Raw genomic sequence first — 19,382 nt, 5'->3', positions numbered from 1 at the left:
TTAAAATCCACCACTACCTCACAGTTTGTGTCACCCTTTTGTCATCTGTCTAGATGCATACTGTGAGTAAACATGACCTGATCTAGCCCACACTTGGATCAGACAAGGCTCTCACAGGGAAAAAGGATTGTTGTAACAGGATGGGCAAACATTCACGAAGTCCAACTAGTGGGTCCAATCAGTACATCCAGTTGCATGTCCTCGATACCTATTAATGTGAAGCACTGTTCCTCATACAGCAAATGCCATGGGCTGCTGCGACTTGTGCCAGGTCCTCACTCCACAAATTCCCCGAGTAACAGAACCTGGAGAGGTGCAGGTATTTAAGCTAAATCAGAATAGAATGGAAGAGGAGTTACATATGAGGCATTACTGTTCCAGCACCAGAAAGAGAGCTTCTTGCTGTTCACCTTCTTTTTATTGTATGTTTGACACAGCTGAATTTTCCAAATGCCCTTGTGGTTAACCTCCTTTACAGAGTATAAATACCATTCCATTCTTATACAAAAGAAATACAGCTGTCTGTTATATACACACACCTTGACAGAGAGGTTCTTGAAAGAACTGTACAACATGAAATTACAGTGCCAAAAGCCACAGAGCACCTCGTCAGCTGTGCCAGGAAGTCTCTGCTGAGGAAGGCAATCTTTTAAGGTAAAATGCTTTAACTGAACTCATAACATTTGAATGGGATAATCAGAACCATGTGACACGCTGTCATACCATGAATTAGTCATATTCTGGTTTAAAAACTGTAGTTTCTGCATTTCACTGAAGCCATCCAATGCAGAATGGAATTGCTTGAATACATCTCATTGGCATAAGGAAGGAGCCTTGCTGGATGACACATTATTGACAGACTTTTCAGACATGGAATATACTTGAGAGTAAAATGAAGACACAAGTGAGATCACAATAGATTTTGGCAAGTATTTTTATGTTAACATTTTTGGTTTATGGCTTGTTATGGCTTTTTTGGTTTCTTTACGAAATTCATGCACAGTGAAAGGAATGAAGAATTCCAGAAGAGAGTTGACTTCCTTCAGTTCCAGACTGTATTCTGCTGCTATTTTCTCTGCAGTCCATATTTGAGGTTGAAGTTTATGATTATTAAGAAGTGTCAGAGCCTCCACAAGGGAAATTTTGCCTTTGGAAACTTTCTTAACATCTAGAGCTTCCAAGTGGCCTAATTTTGTAAGTCTCTTTTCCTTCTGTTTACTTGGAAGATGTTCACCATCTCTGTTTTTTACCTAATTGAGAAGGAAAACAAAAAGAGCTCAACAGCAGTTCTGTTTACTATGCATACAGCTAAGCTGTAAATATATTTTCCTAAATATGGCATCTCCTGTTAGCTTTCCCCATTTTTTAAAAAAAGCTTAGCCAGCCTTAGCTTCTTCCACAGCCATTCTACATAGAGCGCCAGCTCCCAACCAAATGCTGAAAAGCTCCTATTCACTGCAGTCTAAGTGTTGTATTGGCTTGGCAGCCCTTCATACGAGAAAAACTACAGATTCTGGTAGGCAAATGTAAATCCAGATAACCTAGTATTTAGTATTGACTCATTGGAAGGGACCAAAAAATCCTACAACAACTCAATATCCTTCTGATACCACTGGAAAAATTTTTCATGTAGTCTCTCTCCCCTTCCTTTTGGTTTCAAATTTTAGTTTCACTCCTTAAAGAAATTCCTCCTTTTGCTCTGTCTAGAGAACAAGCTTTCCTGCTATTTTGCAGCATCATATGGAGTTTAATTGCCATGACTACTGCAAGATGTAGACACACAGTGTCTCTTCTCTAAGGTACTTCATATTTCCAATCTCCAAAATAGCTTTCATTTCCTCATATTTCCTTTTATTAACATTTAATCAGTGAATGACACTGAAAAAAAAAAAAAAAGGCACAATTCAACCTTTCTTAAATTTAGAAGTATTTATATAGTAATCAGTGCCCACAACCACTGATTATTACACAGACACTCTGTATTAACTCACATGCTGAGAAAACTGATGTGGATGCTAAAGCACCTGCATCTGTCTCCAAACAAAAAGGAATGTCTGGCCTGTACAATGTATCTTCTGCTTTTTGCTAAAACTGTGCTTGGATAATGAATGATTTTTCAACTCTTAATTAGATCATTTGTCTCTGGGAATCTGCCACTTCAGGACTCCCAGGCTGCTGCTTTTCCACTTATCACAGGCAGACATCCCAAACATACACAGAGGTGTGTATACATCACCTACATAATGCACAAAGTCATCATGATAACATCAGGAGTGGGAGAAAGCTTTTGTATTGCTTTGCCCACAAGCCTCTGTGATTACACTTCAGTTGTGCTCTAACAACTCCAAGCAGACACAGCACAAGGGTAAGTCTGTGGCAGCAAACTCTGAGTAGGCATGGAATCAAGCAAAGATTTGTTCTGCTTTGGGCTTTCTCTCAAATCTCTCTTGACAGGTTTATACACGAATATTGAAAGATACTGAAATTAGACCTTCAGCACTTCAAGATTAGAGTCCTAACTTCTGGGATAGAAATTAAGGATAGAGAGTTCTTGAAAATTTCAGGCAGAGACTGAAGAAATCTATTTGTATTTTAAATATTTTTAGACTTTAATACCATCTAAGTGGCCAATTAGAGAGATGTAGGGATTTTGCTAGATGAGCATAATAACTTTCTTGCTGCATAAAGCAGCTGGAATAAATAATGCAACAGGTAAAACACACAAGCCATAGCACAATATAATGGAAAAGAGAACACTGAACCCAAATCTGCATTTTACAAAGGAGCATGCTTTGCCTTTCAAGTAAAATATTGCAACCAGTGGCAATAAGGAAATGAGGACCACACAACCCACAAGATTATGTAGAAAAAACCTAAGTCGCTTCATGAGCTGGATAAAAAAAAAGTCTCTGCACTTTATAACATTTAATGGAGTTACAGACTCCATTGAAGAGTAAACCTAATCTTCGTCCTCTACCACATTCCTGCTCCCCCAGGAGTCCTAGTCTCTTCTAAGAACTTCACAAATGATCTCTGGCAAACTACTTTATTTTTGCAAAAGGCTTGAGAACTATCCTGCCTCATAGGAAGCAGAAATGGGAATTTAGGTGGAAAACAATATAAGATTAATGCAATGTTACAAGGAAGGCTGCCAGTATTTACAAACTTGCATAGTCACAATCTGTCACACATTCAAAACCAGGGGTTAGACACAGTCAGTGTTACTGATGACAGAAGAGTAATAAAACCACCACTTTTATATAGTGAAAACAGGTAGCTTAAATGCACAAAGAGCATTTTTCTGGACACACACTTTCTACAAAGTTCAAAGACCACAAAGCTGATGCTGGTATGGCTTGCACAGAGACACACTCACCCGCACTGGTGGATCTGTGGACTCAACATAAACATCTTTAAGCAAGCTAAGAAACCTATCGTCCTTTCTGAGAACTTCTTCTTTTATCTCTGGGCTATCTAAAGGCAGTGAGAAGAAGAAGGGAAGGGAGAAAGAAAAAAGGTGAAAATATTGATCTGAGTCAAATCGTTTCCTTTTTGTTAGTTCTGCCAGCTCATCCCTTCCCCGGAGGCACGGCACGGCTCCCGCAAACGCACGTGCCTTCTTGGGACGGTGTCATGCTTCCCACGGCCCTGACCTCAGCGACCCCGCTTGACACGGAGGGGCTGGGCCGGTCACCCGTCACAGCACAGCGGGAAGCACACGCTCGGTACTGCCCGGTACTGCCCCGCCTCAGTAACCTGCCACCATCCCAGCTACCACCGCCTCCACAACTGTCCCGGGAACCATCCGCCCCATCAACTGCCCCCACGTCCTGTCCCCATCAGCCACCTCCACCGACCGCCCCCATCACCCAGCCCCACCAGGCCACCTCCATCAGCCTCCCTCTCGCTGCTGCCCGCTGTAATCGTCCCGGTGCCCGTCAGCCGTCCCGCAGCCGCCGCAGCGGCTCCCGGCATGCCCCGCGCGCCCAGCGCCGCTCTCAATGTCACCGGCCCAGCACCGGGAGCCGCCGCGGCCTCGCCGCCGCCCCTCGCCCCGCACCCGGCACCCGCCCTGTTTCTCCTCCGCCGCGCCGGGCGCCCCGCGCCGCCCGTCCCTCTGTGGCGCCCCGGCCACACAGGCCGCCCCCGCCGCCGGGGTCGCCCCGCGGGCGGGCGAGGCCGGCACTCACCGGCCATGGCGTCCAGCCGGGCGGTGCGGTGCCGCGGTGCGGGTGTGGGCTTCTCCTTGCTGATCTCGCGGCTGGCCCTGTTCTCCACGTTAAAATTCCGGAACACGCGGGTCACCCGCCCGCCCATCGCCGCCGCCAGCTGCGCCTGCGCACGGGGCACGCCGGGCAGGGACGGGTGCACCGGAAGAAAACTAACCGAGTACGGCAGGCAAGCAAACAAACAAACAAACAAACAAACAAACAAACAAACAAGAGAACGAGAATACAGACAAGGCGGTTCGCTTTTCACTTCACGGCGCCCCGGCGGTGCTTCCTCCTTGCCCTCGGCGCTGTCTCGGACGCCGGCCCGCGGCGGCGTTGGTCCTGCCGTGGCTTTTCTGAACGCGAGCGTGAGGGGAGCCCCCGGGTCGGGCAGGTCCCGTCAGGAAAGCTCTCAAAGCCGCGGGCTGCCCCAGAGTTTCCTTTTCCGTGGCGGCTGAGCGCCCGGACACGTCATGTCGTGACTATCGTTACTTGTTCATCGGCGGGGATAGGCGCGGCTCGGAGCTGCAGCGAGGGACAGCTCCCCAGTACTGTTGAGAATTTTTAGGTTACACAAGGTTTTCAGGGTGCAGACCCTCTTTTTCCAGCCCAAGCAAATAACTATTCTTCTGACTTAGCAAAAATTGCGAAAGCTACTTGTGAGAAAATGTTGAGAAGGCCTTGAGCCATGCAAGACAAGAAAGGTAAATTTGCTGAGATGGAATCAACAGTTCATAGCTTCAAGAAGCAAAGTGTGAAAAGATACAGAATCCTTAGAGAAAGGAAGGCAGAAAGAGTGAGAATAAGAGCTACTGGCCTGATGCAAAAAGCAATAAAGCCTGATGATTGACTACTTTATTCAGCCACAACAGAAATTAATGATTTGTGCATTCCAGCTGCGGTGTGAATTTGCCAATAAGTAATTACCTTATGGTTTTAAATTGTGTATGTGCTGTCTGCAGACTCTTAGTGCCTTTCGGGCCACTTGTTAGTTCATGGTAGTAGCTGCCCAAATGAAGTGACCTGAACTGGGAGTGTTAATGAAGAACAGAGAAAAGACCAGACTTGGTCCTCTACAAGTGGCATTATTTAGTAATAATAATTATGATGTGATAGTTGTCAAGGCTACGGAGTGCTTTAATGCTGGATTAATGAATGGCTGTGTTTTCCATATAAAGGAAGCCAAATAGATTTCCTTTAGAAAGGCAATGGAGACAAGGCAGCATAAGGATGATGTATGCTGGATTTCTGCTCTCTTTGGGAATCAAGAAGGTGCAGTTTCTCCACTTGTTTATTTTAAAGACTCTCACGGTCTGTAGGAGGATAGAAACAAGTTTTTTTTCTCTGGTAATAAGCTTACTGGCCCTGTCCTATTTTAGACATTGCACGCGAATGAATTAAGGAGACAAGTGATACAGTGATAATAGGAAACTGTTAAAGTCTGCCGAAGTTAGACTGGTGACAAGTTTAATTAAATATCTATAGTCAATTACTTGCTGTCTGAACCTGTGTTCTTGAGTGTCCAGGATTTGATACTTCTACGAGTGGTGAGTCATGGGTGTGGCTATAATGGAAAAACCCACATGGATGCCTTTGGTGTTTGTAGACCTTTCATAGGTACTTCAGCATTTCTCTGAGACATACATACTCTTGCAGATCTGTTTGTGGATCAGGTATTGTGTCAAATTTGGAAACAGAGTTTCTTCTTCAAAAGCTAAAAACTCCCAGCTTGTGGAATCAAACTCAGCACAGGGCTTCTGTCTTCGTAAAGCCTGGATGTGGTTAACACTGCTGTAATATGTACTGACAGCAAAATAAATTCACCAGAAGGCAGTCAGTTAAAAATAAAGAGTGATGTCATGCTCTGCCTGTCACTTCCTACCACTGAGGATGGCACAAGGCTGTGCTTTTCGTGTATAAAGATGCATCAAATTTTCATATAATGAATTTGAATAATGTTTTTTGGACTGTAGCAAGCAGAAGAACTGAGATTGAAAACAATTGTTTAATATAATTTGGTATTTTACCAATGTGACCATGTTGATATTAAATATCAGTAATCAAGAGGCTGGAATTTTTTTTTTTCCATATAAAGCATCTGCAAGTGGGATGATTAAAAAATGAATGTTTGTGTACTCAGCTTAGATAGAGTTTCAAATGGGTTGCATTTTTCTTGAATAAGGAGTCTGAATTTTCCCAGGGAATTCAAAAATAATATAACAAAACAGCCCATGAAAAGACTACAGATTATACAGGTGGATTCATGTACACCAGTAGGCTGTTCTCAACACTGGACAGCACCAAACACGTTAGAGGAAAAATACTGTAACTCACATGATATCTGTGTGCCGTAGACTGCCACATTAGGTCTCCTTGTAATCCTTCCATACCTCTTAAAAGAGAATTTTCTAAAGCTACTGTGTACCTGGAAAGTAAAAAGTGCATTTGTGATGTTCTCTGAATCTTTTTTGTTTTCCCTCTCAGTTTGGATTATATGTTGTATTTTTTTCTCAGCTAATTCTGTTGCTGAGTGGAAAATTAGAAATTAATTTTTGTATTTAACTAGCATCAAAAGTCTGATTGACCTATCGAAAATTCCCTTTAGAGAAGGGAGAATAGGAATGTCTGTCGTTAACTTGTGTTATTGTGTGGTGCTACTAAAGTTTTTTGCTGTCTTTACTAGTCAGAAGATCAGAAATCAGAATATGAGTTCAGATGGTCAGGTAGTCTCAGTGAAATAAGAGTCCTTTTTTGGTAATAGATGCCTAGTTGGAGAATTTTGGAGAGGAGGCAGGTGAGATTTGCTTTGTGATTTATGGTCTGGGAATGGCACAGCAAATGACCTGTCTGGACAACCACAGAGGAAAATGAGGAATGCCCTTATACAGCAGCAGCAGCACAGGTTGTATTTGATTCTGTCCACATTCTCTAGCACTGAAACAGTTTTCCTATTCTTGTCTGTGTTGTTGTTTGTTTGTAATTGATGTCAGTCTAAATGGATACTTGAGCAAATTCATGTATCATTAGGATTCAGGGAATTGAGTTTATCCTGATTATTGGTTTACCAGTAAACACAATGAAAGCATTGATCCTTTTGTTCCTTATCTCATCAGTGTTAGGCAGAACCAAAGAACATAGCATTAGCAAGAATTGATTATGAGCCAAGTAAAAATGACTGTCCTGCAACTTTGTAAAGATGAACTCAAGAGAGATGGACTTACTGATTGATCACTTTTGCCTTTCAGTGATTTTTGGTTGTTCTGTTACTTAATTCAGATTATTTCTCTCATATTGGTTTCAACTCATCCATCTTTTACTGGCTTCTGAAATATCTACAGAAGGATCTACATTGAAGGATTTTGCTTAATTCTAGTCTGCGATCGGAGTGTTCCTGAACACTTGCATATTTTCAAGGCTAGGTGGCTGCAGTGCTTTATTTAAAGGAGTTTCTGTCAAGTCTTATGTGGATGAAGTTTATGGCAAGCACAGCAAGCTCAGTGTTACAGACTCACACGCCATCCCAGACAGATCACTAGCTCCTTGTCAGATAATACTAATTTCAAAGAAATTGCATTTAAATTCTCCTGATTGACTCTGGCTCAGTGTACCTGACATCATCTTCCATATTTTTCCTGTCTGATTGTTGTATCTCAATTAGCAGGTTACTTTGACTTGGAAATGCACAGTGGGAGCCAGAATATTTGAGAGTGAGGCAGCCTGGTACTGGAATTAATTTCATCAGTTACACATGCTTTTTTACTTCATTTTTACTTCATTTTTACTCACAGGTTTCAGTACCCCATATTCTCTCCTCAGTGACAATACTAGTTGAGACAACTGACAGCCTTATTATTTCTTGAAACCCTGGCTTCAGTTCATCCCTCTTGCCAGTGTGATGGTGTAGGAACACCTCCAGAGCAAATAACATCACACAGATGGTTGGATTTAAGAAAGAGAAGAGCTTCTATAACTTTTCTAAGCTGTATCAATTACGGATGGTTTGACTGATCTGCAGAAAGGCACTGGAAGCACAGGAGGAAAAACAAAAGGCCTGTGACAGGAGGAGTGTGAATACCTTGAACTGGTATTGCTGCCCGGTCGGTTGGTTTGTTTGTGAGGGTTTGCACTTTGCTCCCAGATTGTTTCCCTCCAACAGTGACAGAAACAACTGTACCAGCTCCAATGAGGAGGAGGTGAACCAGCAGTGAGAAGGGACTGGATGGAATGGAGTGGTGGCTGGCTTTGCTGGTGCTCCAACATCACCCAAGACAAACAACATCCTTTGTACTGGCTTTAAGCAGTAACAGTAGCCATGATTTTACTGCACTGCCACTGCAGTAGCTGTATGACAGTCCAGAAGAGAATTGGTGAATGGATTCAGAATATTAGCTACCTGCTGGTAGTTTCTTTCATTAAATATAACTTTTTTATAAAAAAGTAACAAATATATGATGTAAGTGTGTTGGCAAGATGCTCTTCTACAATAATGTAATATTTTTCCATCCCTAAAGGATATTTCTATCCTCTCTATATGGTTTTAATTTATGATGATGCATTAATATTTATACAGGTGTGATGCATTTTTTATACATAACTTTATAATTTAGTTTTATTATCTGTGACTTGATGTATCAAGGGATTGATTTTCCATGCTTTTATAAGTAGATGCAGAAACAATTTTATTTATTCTTTTTACACTTTAATTGCATCCTTCTGCAATTTACAAGTTGTATATTTGCAAGTGTGAATTACATGAAAAACTGAAGTCTTTTATTTACCTATGGGGAGCCAAATTTTGTGCAGAATAGGAAGGCCAAAATGACCTCAGTGAACACTTCTAAAACCATTTGATATATATATCCCAGTCCTAAAGAAGGCTTATATATAGATCTTAAGAAGCTGGAGAAGTTACAGTGTGGTTTAATAGCTCAGTGGCTTAATCAGTGTTATGCTGGGTAAGTAGCATTTGAGTCCATGTCCTATACCTGTATTTTTTTAGATGCAGTAGCTAAAAATCTGCCTGACACATGCAAAGGATTCTTTGCAGATATTCAATTGTATATATATCCTTGAATGGATGTATTGAGATGGAGGAATATATATGTATATGGAGATATATGTATTTTGATACTGAGATTACACAGCTTTCCTGGCTGCTTGCACAAGCCATTTCAAGTAATCTAATTTCTAAAAAGCAAATGTATCTCCACTATGCTGGAAGAGGATTCTATCAGGGGAACCTACCAGACTGCAGAACAAAGAAAATATGACCATAGGGTTACAACCTACAAACTTTAATTAAAAGCCTTGAAATAAAGATGAATGTGCAATATTGCATTACCAGAAGATTGGAGAAATACATTAAATTAATTTAGCATTTAGTCCAAGAAAAAAATTAATATTCTGAGATGTGTAGTCACCAGTAGAATTATAATATTAAAGTCTTGCTGATTTAAACACAATTTTTCCTTAAATTTGTGGTTGAAACAACATTATTCTAAACTCTAAGTTTAGGAACTGACCTTAAAACATAAAAAACCAGATAAAATCCTATTGACTTCAATAACATTTATACAGAACAGGATAAATAAGAATGAAAATACGGGGAAAGAATCCAAAGCTCTAGAAAAAAACTGCATTTGAAATGAATCAAAAATTCTTAGAATTTGGGGTGTAATTCAGTAAGTGTCAGAAAAGAAATACACAAGGAAAGATTTTTGTAATTATGTTCTGTCTACTACATGGGTTTTGTTTCTTTTACATCTTACTGTAAAATACCCTGTGGAAGCCCTTATTAGAGATACAGTTTTAGATAACATGTATTCATGTTAATGATCAGGGAAAAATAGCTTTATTATCCTTTATTTACCAAAAAAATATTACATTTTATTTGATTTAGGAATATACCAGTATGAATTATTGTAGCAGTGTTGTAACAGGAATAATGTCCACTACAAAGGATTTGGTCTACACCTAGTGCAGTAGTACCCATAAATGTATGTCAAAGAGAAGAATATAATTAAGACAAATAATGCTGCATTGTTTTAGTTAATTTTGCATTATTTCCTAATACTCTATGTACAATAATACAGAAAATTAATTACATTCTTCCTACAGTTCTTCTGAGCATTTTAATTTGTATGTATCCCCATTAACCTGAGTGATTACATATCCAAATTGTGCTGGTAGTGAATGCATTAAAGAATGGTTTAGAAAGAAAAGGTTTCAATGATACTGACACATGACTACCAGTATTAGAGTTCAAGTGGAAATAATTACTGAAGCTAGAGAGCCCCTTTGTGTGCCTCTTCTTCCCACAGCATCCAAAATCTAGGGGCAGCATGTGGGACACAGATGTATTTTGAACACTTACATTTACTAATTATATAGAGAGATACAGTGGTTAAGTATGCAAGTGTCAAGTTGCTCTGGGGGGCAACTAAAATAGATCATTAAAGAGGTCCCCAAATATTTAAAGTACTACCTCTTTGTACTAAAAGTTCATTTTTAGATTGTATAATAAGGGCATGATTAAGCTTCAAAGCTCCAGCATTTTAATGCAGACTTACTGAGACTCCTTGAAGGCAGAGTTCTTTATGTAAGATGTCTTTTGGATCATGATGAAGCTGCCACACTTTCCTATATACATAATAAAATACAAAATCAGTGTTCTCAAGTGGTAGTTCAGGAACTCTGTAGGTACTATTGTAATTTTTGGGCTAGAAAATGCTGAAAATAGTCAAGTTTTCTTTAGCTGATAAACAGTTTGTCAGGATGTCTCATGTTTCTCTAATATAAATTAAGGAATTTTCTACAGGATATATGATGAGTGATAACATAAATTTCACATGCACAAAATTGGTAGAAGTTAGCTGCTCAGAGGGATTTTTGTAACTTTCTGTGGGACTAGGTGTCAGCATCTAAGAGCTGCCAGGAGATGAGGTTCCATGCTGTACCTACAAGTAGCAGGTCTCAGCCTGTGGATGACAGAGAGTTTAAATAATTCAGTACACTGAGTTACTTCAGAGGAAATGTCTGTTGATGGCCTGTCTGAATCATGGCAGCAAAGCTTTTCTTGTCAGAAGTACTGCCAGACTCTCATCAATGGACTGTGACATGGGCCAGTTTCAGACTGTAGAAATGATCCCTGCAGGGCATCTTTCTTTGCAGCATGGGGAGATTCACCTCTCACCCCAAGAACAATTGAGATTTTTAGATTTCTGCAAGCTGCTCCTGTAGTCTTTCATTTTTTGTCAGACATCAGAGGGAACATGCTAAGTTGTTTGCTCTTGTTTCATACTTTAATCTGTTTGGAAAATACAGGTCATCTTGTAATGGTTAATTGCTACAACAGTGAGGTGTATTCATTTTTTTCTGACACCCCTTTGGATGGACTATACTCTGGTTTTGGACGTGGGGTCAAGAAGCAGAACTACAGACTCTTCACATGGGAGATAGAACAGCACTGATTTCAGAATATGTTCTCTCTCATTCTTCAAGCACTGAAAGGCACATACCAGTGATCTCCACATGCTGTTGCAGCTCCCAGTAACAAAGCAAGATACATTTTTCTTTTTTTAATGAATGGATTTTGTCAACCGTTGCCTTTTGTTCTATCTATTGGTTCACATGTATTTCAGGCTCTTCCACAATACCCTAAGACAGGTTAGAAAGTGGAGTGGAAAGCAAAACTGCAATTTTTAAAAGAGCAGTTACATTTTTTGCTAAAATTACTTTTTGATTTTTAGATAGTTTGTCTTTCTGAGGTATAAATAAGGTGTGGGTCTTTTTTTTGTAGTGCAGAGTATAAACTGAAAATAGACAGTAAAAGGCTGAAGTATAGTCAGCAAATGTATAAGTAAGAGCTACTATGAAAAACTGATGAAGTGTGTTCCTGTTTCCTAATAATAGGGGAAATCTGAAAGGCTTAAATTTTGATGCTTTTTACAACTTAGCATTTTATTAATGCATTATGAGTGTTTGCCAGAGGTGACCATATATATGTTTTCTCTACTGCCCCTGTAGACTGGGGCTTAAATGGAAACAATATTTGGTTTAATGCTAAAATTTTATCTGGTGTTTCTGATTTTACAGGTTATTCCCACTGGGTGAAACAGAAGATGCCTTCAACCACTCTTCTGAAGGCATCTTGCTCATTTGAGTTCTGCTCCTTTCAGACTGTATACATAAACCCCTTTTTTGTCTGGGCACAGCCTGAAACAGGAGATAGTTTCCACGCTCAGCGTCAGACCCACCAGGCAACATTCATGCACACATGTACACAGACACACAATTGTATGCTATTGTAGCTTTTGTGGACAGGAGGGGCTGTTGTCATCTATAGCCCTTGCTGTGCTAATTTTTCATTTCATGACTTCCATAACCTGTCTCCCTCCATGCTACTTCGTGTATCTTCATCTCAGATGTACGGAGTGACTCACCCAACCCTCCTAATTTCAGACCAGATTATTCAGCTTCCACTCCATGCCTCTCATTCTCGTGAATAATTTGAGCAGCAACTTTGGTTGTTTTGGATAAATTAAAAAAACAAACAATGGTATTTGACTGTAGTTGGAAGTAGGCTATCATTCCTAGTAACCTTCGCTAGGATTAGACTTTTCATAAATCAGAGGTACATCTCTTTAAAGTTAGTTGCAATCTGCCTTTTAGTGTCTCCTGTACCATTATGACTGTCTGTCTAGATGAGCAGACCTGCTTCCCAGAGTGGAATCCATCATCCTAAAATTACTTTCAAGTATCTTTTTTGTGTGCTTACCAGAAGCAATTTAAATCTGCAGTCTAACAGTGCATTGTCTCTAAAGGAGAATCTTCTGCCAGTAGCCACCCCTTAGCCCTAAGAAGGGCTCCTCTGCCTGCAAGGTAAGCTGACTCAACCTACTGACTGTGCAGAAAACCACTCACTTTCTTTTCTTTTATTATAGTTTTTTTCAGATACCTCTTGTTTAAGGGGGTGAATAAGAAGAATAGCACATATGTCTTCTTCAAGATTTCTTTCAGTTAACAGTCTATTCCAGATTTCTGTTGTTTGTTAACTAAGGAGTTAAGGATTGGAATGTCAACCTTTGAGGGTTCAGGTACACTGTGTAAGATGAATCTTTGGTCTGAAGAAGTATAGTTACTATTCTGCCACCAGTATGACTAAGAAAGTTCTTCCTCCACTGATTTAACAGCATCAGTTATGCACATGAAAGTTACAGGCTTTCAATAACTAAGGTTTTCATATTACCTAAGTACCACTGTGAGTGGACTCATCTATTCTGTGAATGTGTTGACTAGAATATCTTCTGTTTCCAGTGCACAAATCCTGACAAAGGTGCAGGGGTCTTAGTTCAGACACTGAGGAGCTGAGTAAGCTGTGACCTTGTATTGTTGGAATCTACAGAATATCATTATTTTGGATATCTACCTAGCCCTTCCTGCCACTGTCTGTGAATTCATGCTCTGACAACATGAAGCCATACAGAACAAGAATGCCCTAAATACCACAGAGAACTATTAGAACACATACTGAGAAGGATAAAAGGCTGGTAGCATTTGCTGAAACAAACTAAAAGGTAATAAACATCAAACTGTAAGCACTGGGAGTAGCAGCCTAAGATCCGATCCCCGCAGGTGCTTTTGCATGGGGAACTACTGGAAGTCCTTGATCAGATATGGAATCAACTATTCTTGAGATAGTGCCTGGAAAGTGAATAGTCCCAGGTAGAGGAAGACTATACATGCTCACTGTCCCATGTTGTGTTTCTAATGTGTACCCACACATTTTCATCTTCAGAGGTTAGAAACCAGGAGAGTTCTATGATTAAACAGTTAACATTTTTTTTAACTGCACGAGGAAGGAGTTGCTGCTGTGCATATTTAGCACAGTGAGGTCAGCTCTGCCAGCTGTAGTCGTGATAGAAAATCCTTTGGTTCTGCCGACAGACTAAGCTCAATAAATAACTTTTATGAGCTCTCCCTCTTCCAGCAGATTTCTAACACCTGCATCCTCCCTCCTATGATTTGTCTAATTACCCTAGAATTAAAAGTGAAGCAAACATTCACTCATTCTTTCAGATCTTCAGTATCCCCATGCTCCTTTCCATTGCAGAAAGGACCTAAATGTAAGAAAAGGCTGAAGGAAAGGTAATCTAAAGACACTGTTATACAAACAGAATCGAAGTCAAACATTAAAAAAAGGAAGGAAAAACTCACTGGTTCTGGAAACAAAGGCATACACAGTGCTCTACACAAAGCCTATGCTTTTGTTAGCAGAGTGGCAGTGCCAAGGCTCCATAAAGTGTAGTATATACAAGCTCATCTATCACAGTGTAAAAAGCACTGCAGGAGTACATGGTCTTTCTCCCTTTTCCTGACCCCAGCTTCTATCCTTACTCATCTTTTCCAGCCATGTCATGATCCCTTTCATAGAGATCATAGAGGTTTTCATACATCAGAGCCTCCAGCCTGATGCTTTTGCAGCAGCCACATGCTGAATGGAGCAGCTACATTTTTGGAGTACTGGCAGTAAAATATGTTTCCTTGATGTTAGAAATACACCTCCTACTTCACAGAAATAAAAGCTGTGGAGAGTCACATCTAATGTGCCAGACTATTTTGATTTCAACAGTTTAGAAGTTGAGAATGATTTTGTTTAAAGCAGCCTCAGGCTGAGCCATGCTCAACTGTTCTTTTGGAGTAGGGGAATGTAGGAAAGGGAGTTGGAGGAATAAGAAAATCGTTAACATTCAGTGGCCAGCAATTTACCTACCAAAAGTGGTATACAGGTTGCCAAAATGTTTTTTTAGTTTCTTGTCTAACCTCCACTTCCTTTTTCCGTTTCTGTAAATGTTAAGGACTGCCTCCAGGGCTGTATTCAGAAAAACCATACGTAGCAGAGGAAGCATTGCAAGGTTCAAGCAGGACCTTACACACCCTGCTAGATGTCAGGAAGTTTCTTTCCTCCAGTAGGGGATGCCACCTCATATGACTAAATCTGTTCCAAATGAAAGAACCAGGTCAAAGCAGTAACCTGGACAACTTCAATGTTACAGCTAACACTACTATTTATATAGTTTCTACTGAGAAGGGAATAGTTACTCCCTTACCTGTTTTAATTTTCTTTTGCCTACTGGGTTTCTTTTATGCAAGTGCTGTCATGTAGTTTGTGTTTGTCAGCTCCACCAACAAGCAGAAAACCTGAGTCACTTAGGGGTTTTCTTCTAGCTCCAGTTGCAATGAGGATAGAGGGTGGGATTACAGATACTACGTTTTCTTCCTTTTTTAATGTTGGACTTTTACTCTGTTTCTTTATTTTAGATGTTTGTGGTACTGACATGTAATGTGGAAAATGCTCAGCTGAGAGAACTGCATGGAACATAATGTAATGTTTCATGTTTTCATGTTTTTAATGATAATAGTGGTGCTGGGTTTACTTTTAGATGTAGCTAGGAAATGCCTGTATTTATCTGGCTAATTTTCAGAACATTGAGATAACATTGAGATAACATCAGTACAGCAGGTTTACATTCAGCTTTGCAAATCAGGAAGAGTCCTGTAAGAGGAAATGATGGGTTAAGTACAGATGAGTTGTAAAAAACCTCTGAACAGAAGGTTTTCACAAACACTGATTGTGCATGGTCAGAGATTGATGTTACTTGTGGCCATGTGGGTAATTCATCCTAAATCACAATAAGATGAGAATCTTGAGAAGCCATACTGGAATCTGAACTGCAGAAGTTTTCAGTATGGATAGCTGAGTGATACATGATCTTGACACAGTGACTGTTAATCATTTTAGATGTTATCCAAAAACTAGAAGGAAAAAATGTGATTGGAACTCCAAGGCACTGTAGTGTTCATAGTAGTTCCAGTGACAGAAATTTTGTATTTACTTTTCTTCATAGTGTCTGAAGGAGTAACACAAAATTCTGTATTTATGCTTGAAAGCAGTCTCAGTTTTAAGTTCAAGCCAGCTGTACCCTGAGGCTGAAACATGGCCATGTTTTTGCAGCAGGGAAGACTGCCATATGTTGCTGTGATAAAAAAATTACACTGATGCCAATCTCTGAAGTCAGTCTTCTAAAAAATATATAAGGGAGCATATTTGTGGCAATATAAGATTTTAGAGAGAGTAAAAGAGCTTGACAAGCCTTTATTTATGAATAATTTTTCCTTCTCTTTAACAGTAAATGCTGCAAGTCATAATTTACTGTTGTTTTTGAGAGTTGTATATAATACATAAATCCATTGCATGTCCCCATTACACAGAATTGCTTGCTGTCTAGCTCCCAGCTTTCAATTGCCATAGGACAATTCCATTCATTGAATAAGCTCTTACTTATTGACTGGCTTTTAGTGAGCACAAACTGGAAATCAATAAGACCTTTTTTTTAGGAGTTATTCAGGCAGGCCTCTAAATGAGAGCAGGCATGTGGAGACCCTGGGCCTAGCTGGCAGCATCATGACATACTCTTTCCTTTTTTAAGGTCAATATAAGCCATTGGTTTGTAGCTTTCATGGGTGAATTCCAATGCTTTTAAAATTGGCAATTAGTTTGTTTTAGTTCCAGCAGTATGTCAAGGATCTTTGAACGCCACTATTTTAATTCTTGATATACATATAATAAAATGTACTGTAGGATATATTCTCACAGTGCGGTAGTTCCAAACTGCAACTACTGCAACTTTAATGCAGAACAAAATATCCAATAAAAAATATGTATCTCAATCATAAACCTTCTGTTCCCTACTGCAAACACTGAAGCCACTGTTTCTTGTTGCTAAAGAAGGACTGTTACTGATCCATAAAGCAGACTACCTGAGCAGTTTTAAATTCCCTCCATTTACCAGTATCCTGAGGTGCATTTTTTAGATTGCTTAGAAATTGCTGAGAACAGAGTATGGATTCCACCATCTTCTTTTATGTCCATGAAACATATGGCCACAAACTACCATTTATGTCCTTGAGCTTTTGAACAAAATTATTCAGAGATACAATGAATTTGTTTTGAAGCAGAAGTTTTACTACTGGCTGGGTCAATAGTTTCCAGATAAACATTTTCTTCCCAGCAGTGGTGGTATTCTTCAAACTTCCATTTTTTGACAGTATGCAAGCTAGAGTTCTTCTGCATCTCCTGTGCTAACAGGTTCTGCTGGCTTTGAAGTGAGGACACTAATTCATTTGCTTTCTTTGTATATACATACTTTACCATTTTCACTTCTCTTAAATTCCCACAGTACTTTGCATGAGAGAAAAAACATTGGCTGTTTCTGTAATTTTTTTTTTTCAGAGTGAGACAGAGATCTCCTAAGAAGATATTAATTGTTTTTATGACTCTCCATCTCATCAACCAGAAAATTTCCTTGTTATTCTGAAACAAAACAGTTTAGTTCCAGGACAATTTCTACCATTGCTGTCAAGATATTTAATGCTCCTCGTGATCCAGATTCTTGCTTCTCAGTCAACTTGAATGGCTCAGCTTTACTAGCAAATGGCACAGTCCTATTTTGTAACACATTTTCAGACACTTGAGAAAGTTCAGTGTTCAGCAAATTTTTTAACAGAGGTAAAAGACCCTGATACAACTAATGCAAATACATTATCTGCTGAACAACTGATCGATAGGACACCTATAAAATATACATAAGACATCAACATCTGTTGCTGCTTCAGACTCTCCTCTGAAGATTAAACTGAATCTTTATTTACTTTATTACTTTATTGACCAGAACATTAATTTCTCCTGCAAATCTATTTGGATGATAGCATTGTGTTGATCAACAGCTCTCTTAAGATACAGTTTTGCATAGACACATGAATTATACTAACAGTACTGACCAAATGGCTAATTGTGCCATGAAATTTTTGTGTATTTAGAACTGAAACCATATGTTCTTTCTCAGCTTGAGGAATCTTGGTTTCTTGCAGATCTGTCTGTGTTTCTTTTCAGTTATTTCTCCTTGAATTGCAGATCTGTTTTCATTGTTTCATTGTTTTTATTAATTGTGAATGGTTTAGTGATTGTGTTCACTACTTTTTCCATGGTGCTCATAATCTCAATATATTCTAACTTGTTCTTCCCAAACTGTCAGCTTTCCTTTAAGGGCTAAATGAATTTTCAATGAAAATATAGATTCCATTTCACTCTTATGCAGCAGTGAGGTCTCCTTTTAAGTGCTTAATTAATCTTCAGTATCTTCCTCAATAACAGCTCCTTTTGGCAGCTGCTGGTAAACTTAAGGTTTCATCACGTTCTTTTCTCTGTGAGCATACTCCACTGTACTCTGCTTTCCCTTGGGATTTATAGATGTGGGAGAAACTCTGTCTGTTACAGATGTTCCTTGCTGTTCTCTGAGCATCTTGAAGGATCCTCTTAGGATGCCCTGTGTCTTCTTCCACAAGAGCAGCAATAACTCTTCCATGGATCAGAATCGATTACTTGGTATTTCCAGCTTCATAACTCTTTTATCAACTGACCCAAACTGAAGCGTTTTTACTTCATGCAAGCTTATATTCCCAGTTCTAACAAGCTCTTGTCCATCTGCTCAATCTACTTTCATATGAGTGGTAAAGGAAAAACAGGATCAACTGTAATATGCATTCATGTAAGTAGCTGCAGTAGTTTGGTTTTTTTGCTGAACCTTTTCCCAAGATTTGGTAGGCTTCATTTTTGTTGTGTTCAAGTATTTCTTCTGAGCCTTTCACATCTACATGTGTCTTGTGTATGGGATCATCGAACATCTACCGTCTTTCTCTAAAACTGGGAATAGGCGTAAGATAAAAAAGTTCTTCATTATACATTTCCAGAATAGAGAATTTTACAAAAAAAAAAAAAAATAGTCAATCTCTGTGACTTTTTCTAATATTTAATATGATGTATTGCCAGACTCCATTGAGTGGTGTCCAGCAACAGGACAAGGAGTACTGACCATAATCAAAACACAAGTTACAGCTCAACGTGAGGAAGAACTTTACACTGAAGGTGGCAGAGCCCTGTAAGAGGCTGCCTAGGGAGGTCATGCAGTATCCCTTTCTGGAGACGTTCAAAACCCACTTGGATGCAATCAAGGAAAGGTACTGGAGCCATAACAGTTTTGTGTTGCACTGGTTCTAACAAAGCACTGCCTTTGTCTTTACTCCTCTGTTTTGGAATAAAAACAGGCCTCTGCC

At 39.6% G+C, this 19,382-nt stretch overlaps 1 protein-coding gene and 1 pseudogene across 2 annotated transcripts; both read right to left on the bottom strand.

Moving 5' to 3' along the window:
• Positions 1-399: 399 nt before the first annotated feature.
• NDUFAF4 (NADH:ubiquinone oxidoreductase complex assembly factor 4) lies at positions 400-4,360 on the bottom strand. Of its 2 annotated transcripts, none has more exons than XM_015622955.3 (3): positions 4,191-4,360; positions 3,377-3,474; positions 400-1,250 (listed from the first exon to the last, which is right to left on the bottom strand). In XM_015622955.3, exons 1-3 carry the CDS (start codon positions 4,315-4,317, stop codon positions 936-938), a joined length of 540 nt encoding a protein of 179 aa, XP_015478441.1. In that variant the 5' UTR covers positions 4,318-4,360; the 3' UTR covers positions 400-935. The 2 variants fall into 2 exon arrangements, with proteins under 2 accessions (XP_015478441.1, XP_015478442.1); XM_015622956.2 differs by lacking the exon at positions 4,191-4,360 and adding an exon at positions 3,888-3,996 and having other exon boundaries at positions 411-1,250.
• Positions 4,361-17,871: 13,511 nt separating this feature from the next.
• On the bottom strand, positions 17,872-19,037 carry LOC117244071 (annotated as a pseudogene).
• Between the last annotated feature and the right edge of the window lie 345 nt (positions 19,038-19,382).

Source organism: Parus major, chromosome 3 (genome assembly GCF_001522545.3).
Source record: "Parus major isolate Abel chromosome 3, Parus_major1.1, whole genome shotgun sequence".
In the NCBI taxonomy this organism is placed as follows: domain Eukaryota; kingdom Metazoa; phylum Chordata; class Aves; order Passeriformes; family Paridae; genus Parus; species Parus major.
The sequence above is the reverse complement of the archived record's forward strand: the minus strand, read 5'-3'. Positions and strand labels throughout refer to the sequence as shown.

Coding starts and splice junctions, on each gene's coding strand:
- NDUFAF4 (XM_015622955.3), bottom strand. CDS start 4,317: ATGGGCGGGCGGGTGACCCGCGTGTTCCGGAATTTTAACGTGGAGAAC. Junction 3,475..4,190: donor CCGGCTGGACGCCATGGCCG/GTGAGTGCCGGC, acceptor CACTGCCTTTAG/ATAGCCCAGAGATAAAAGAA. Junction 1,251..3,376: donor CCACAGATCCACCAGTGCGG/GTGAGTGTGTCT, acceptor CTTCTCAATTAG/GTAAAAAACAGAGATGGTGA.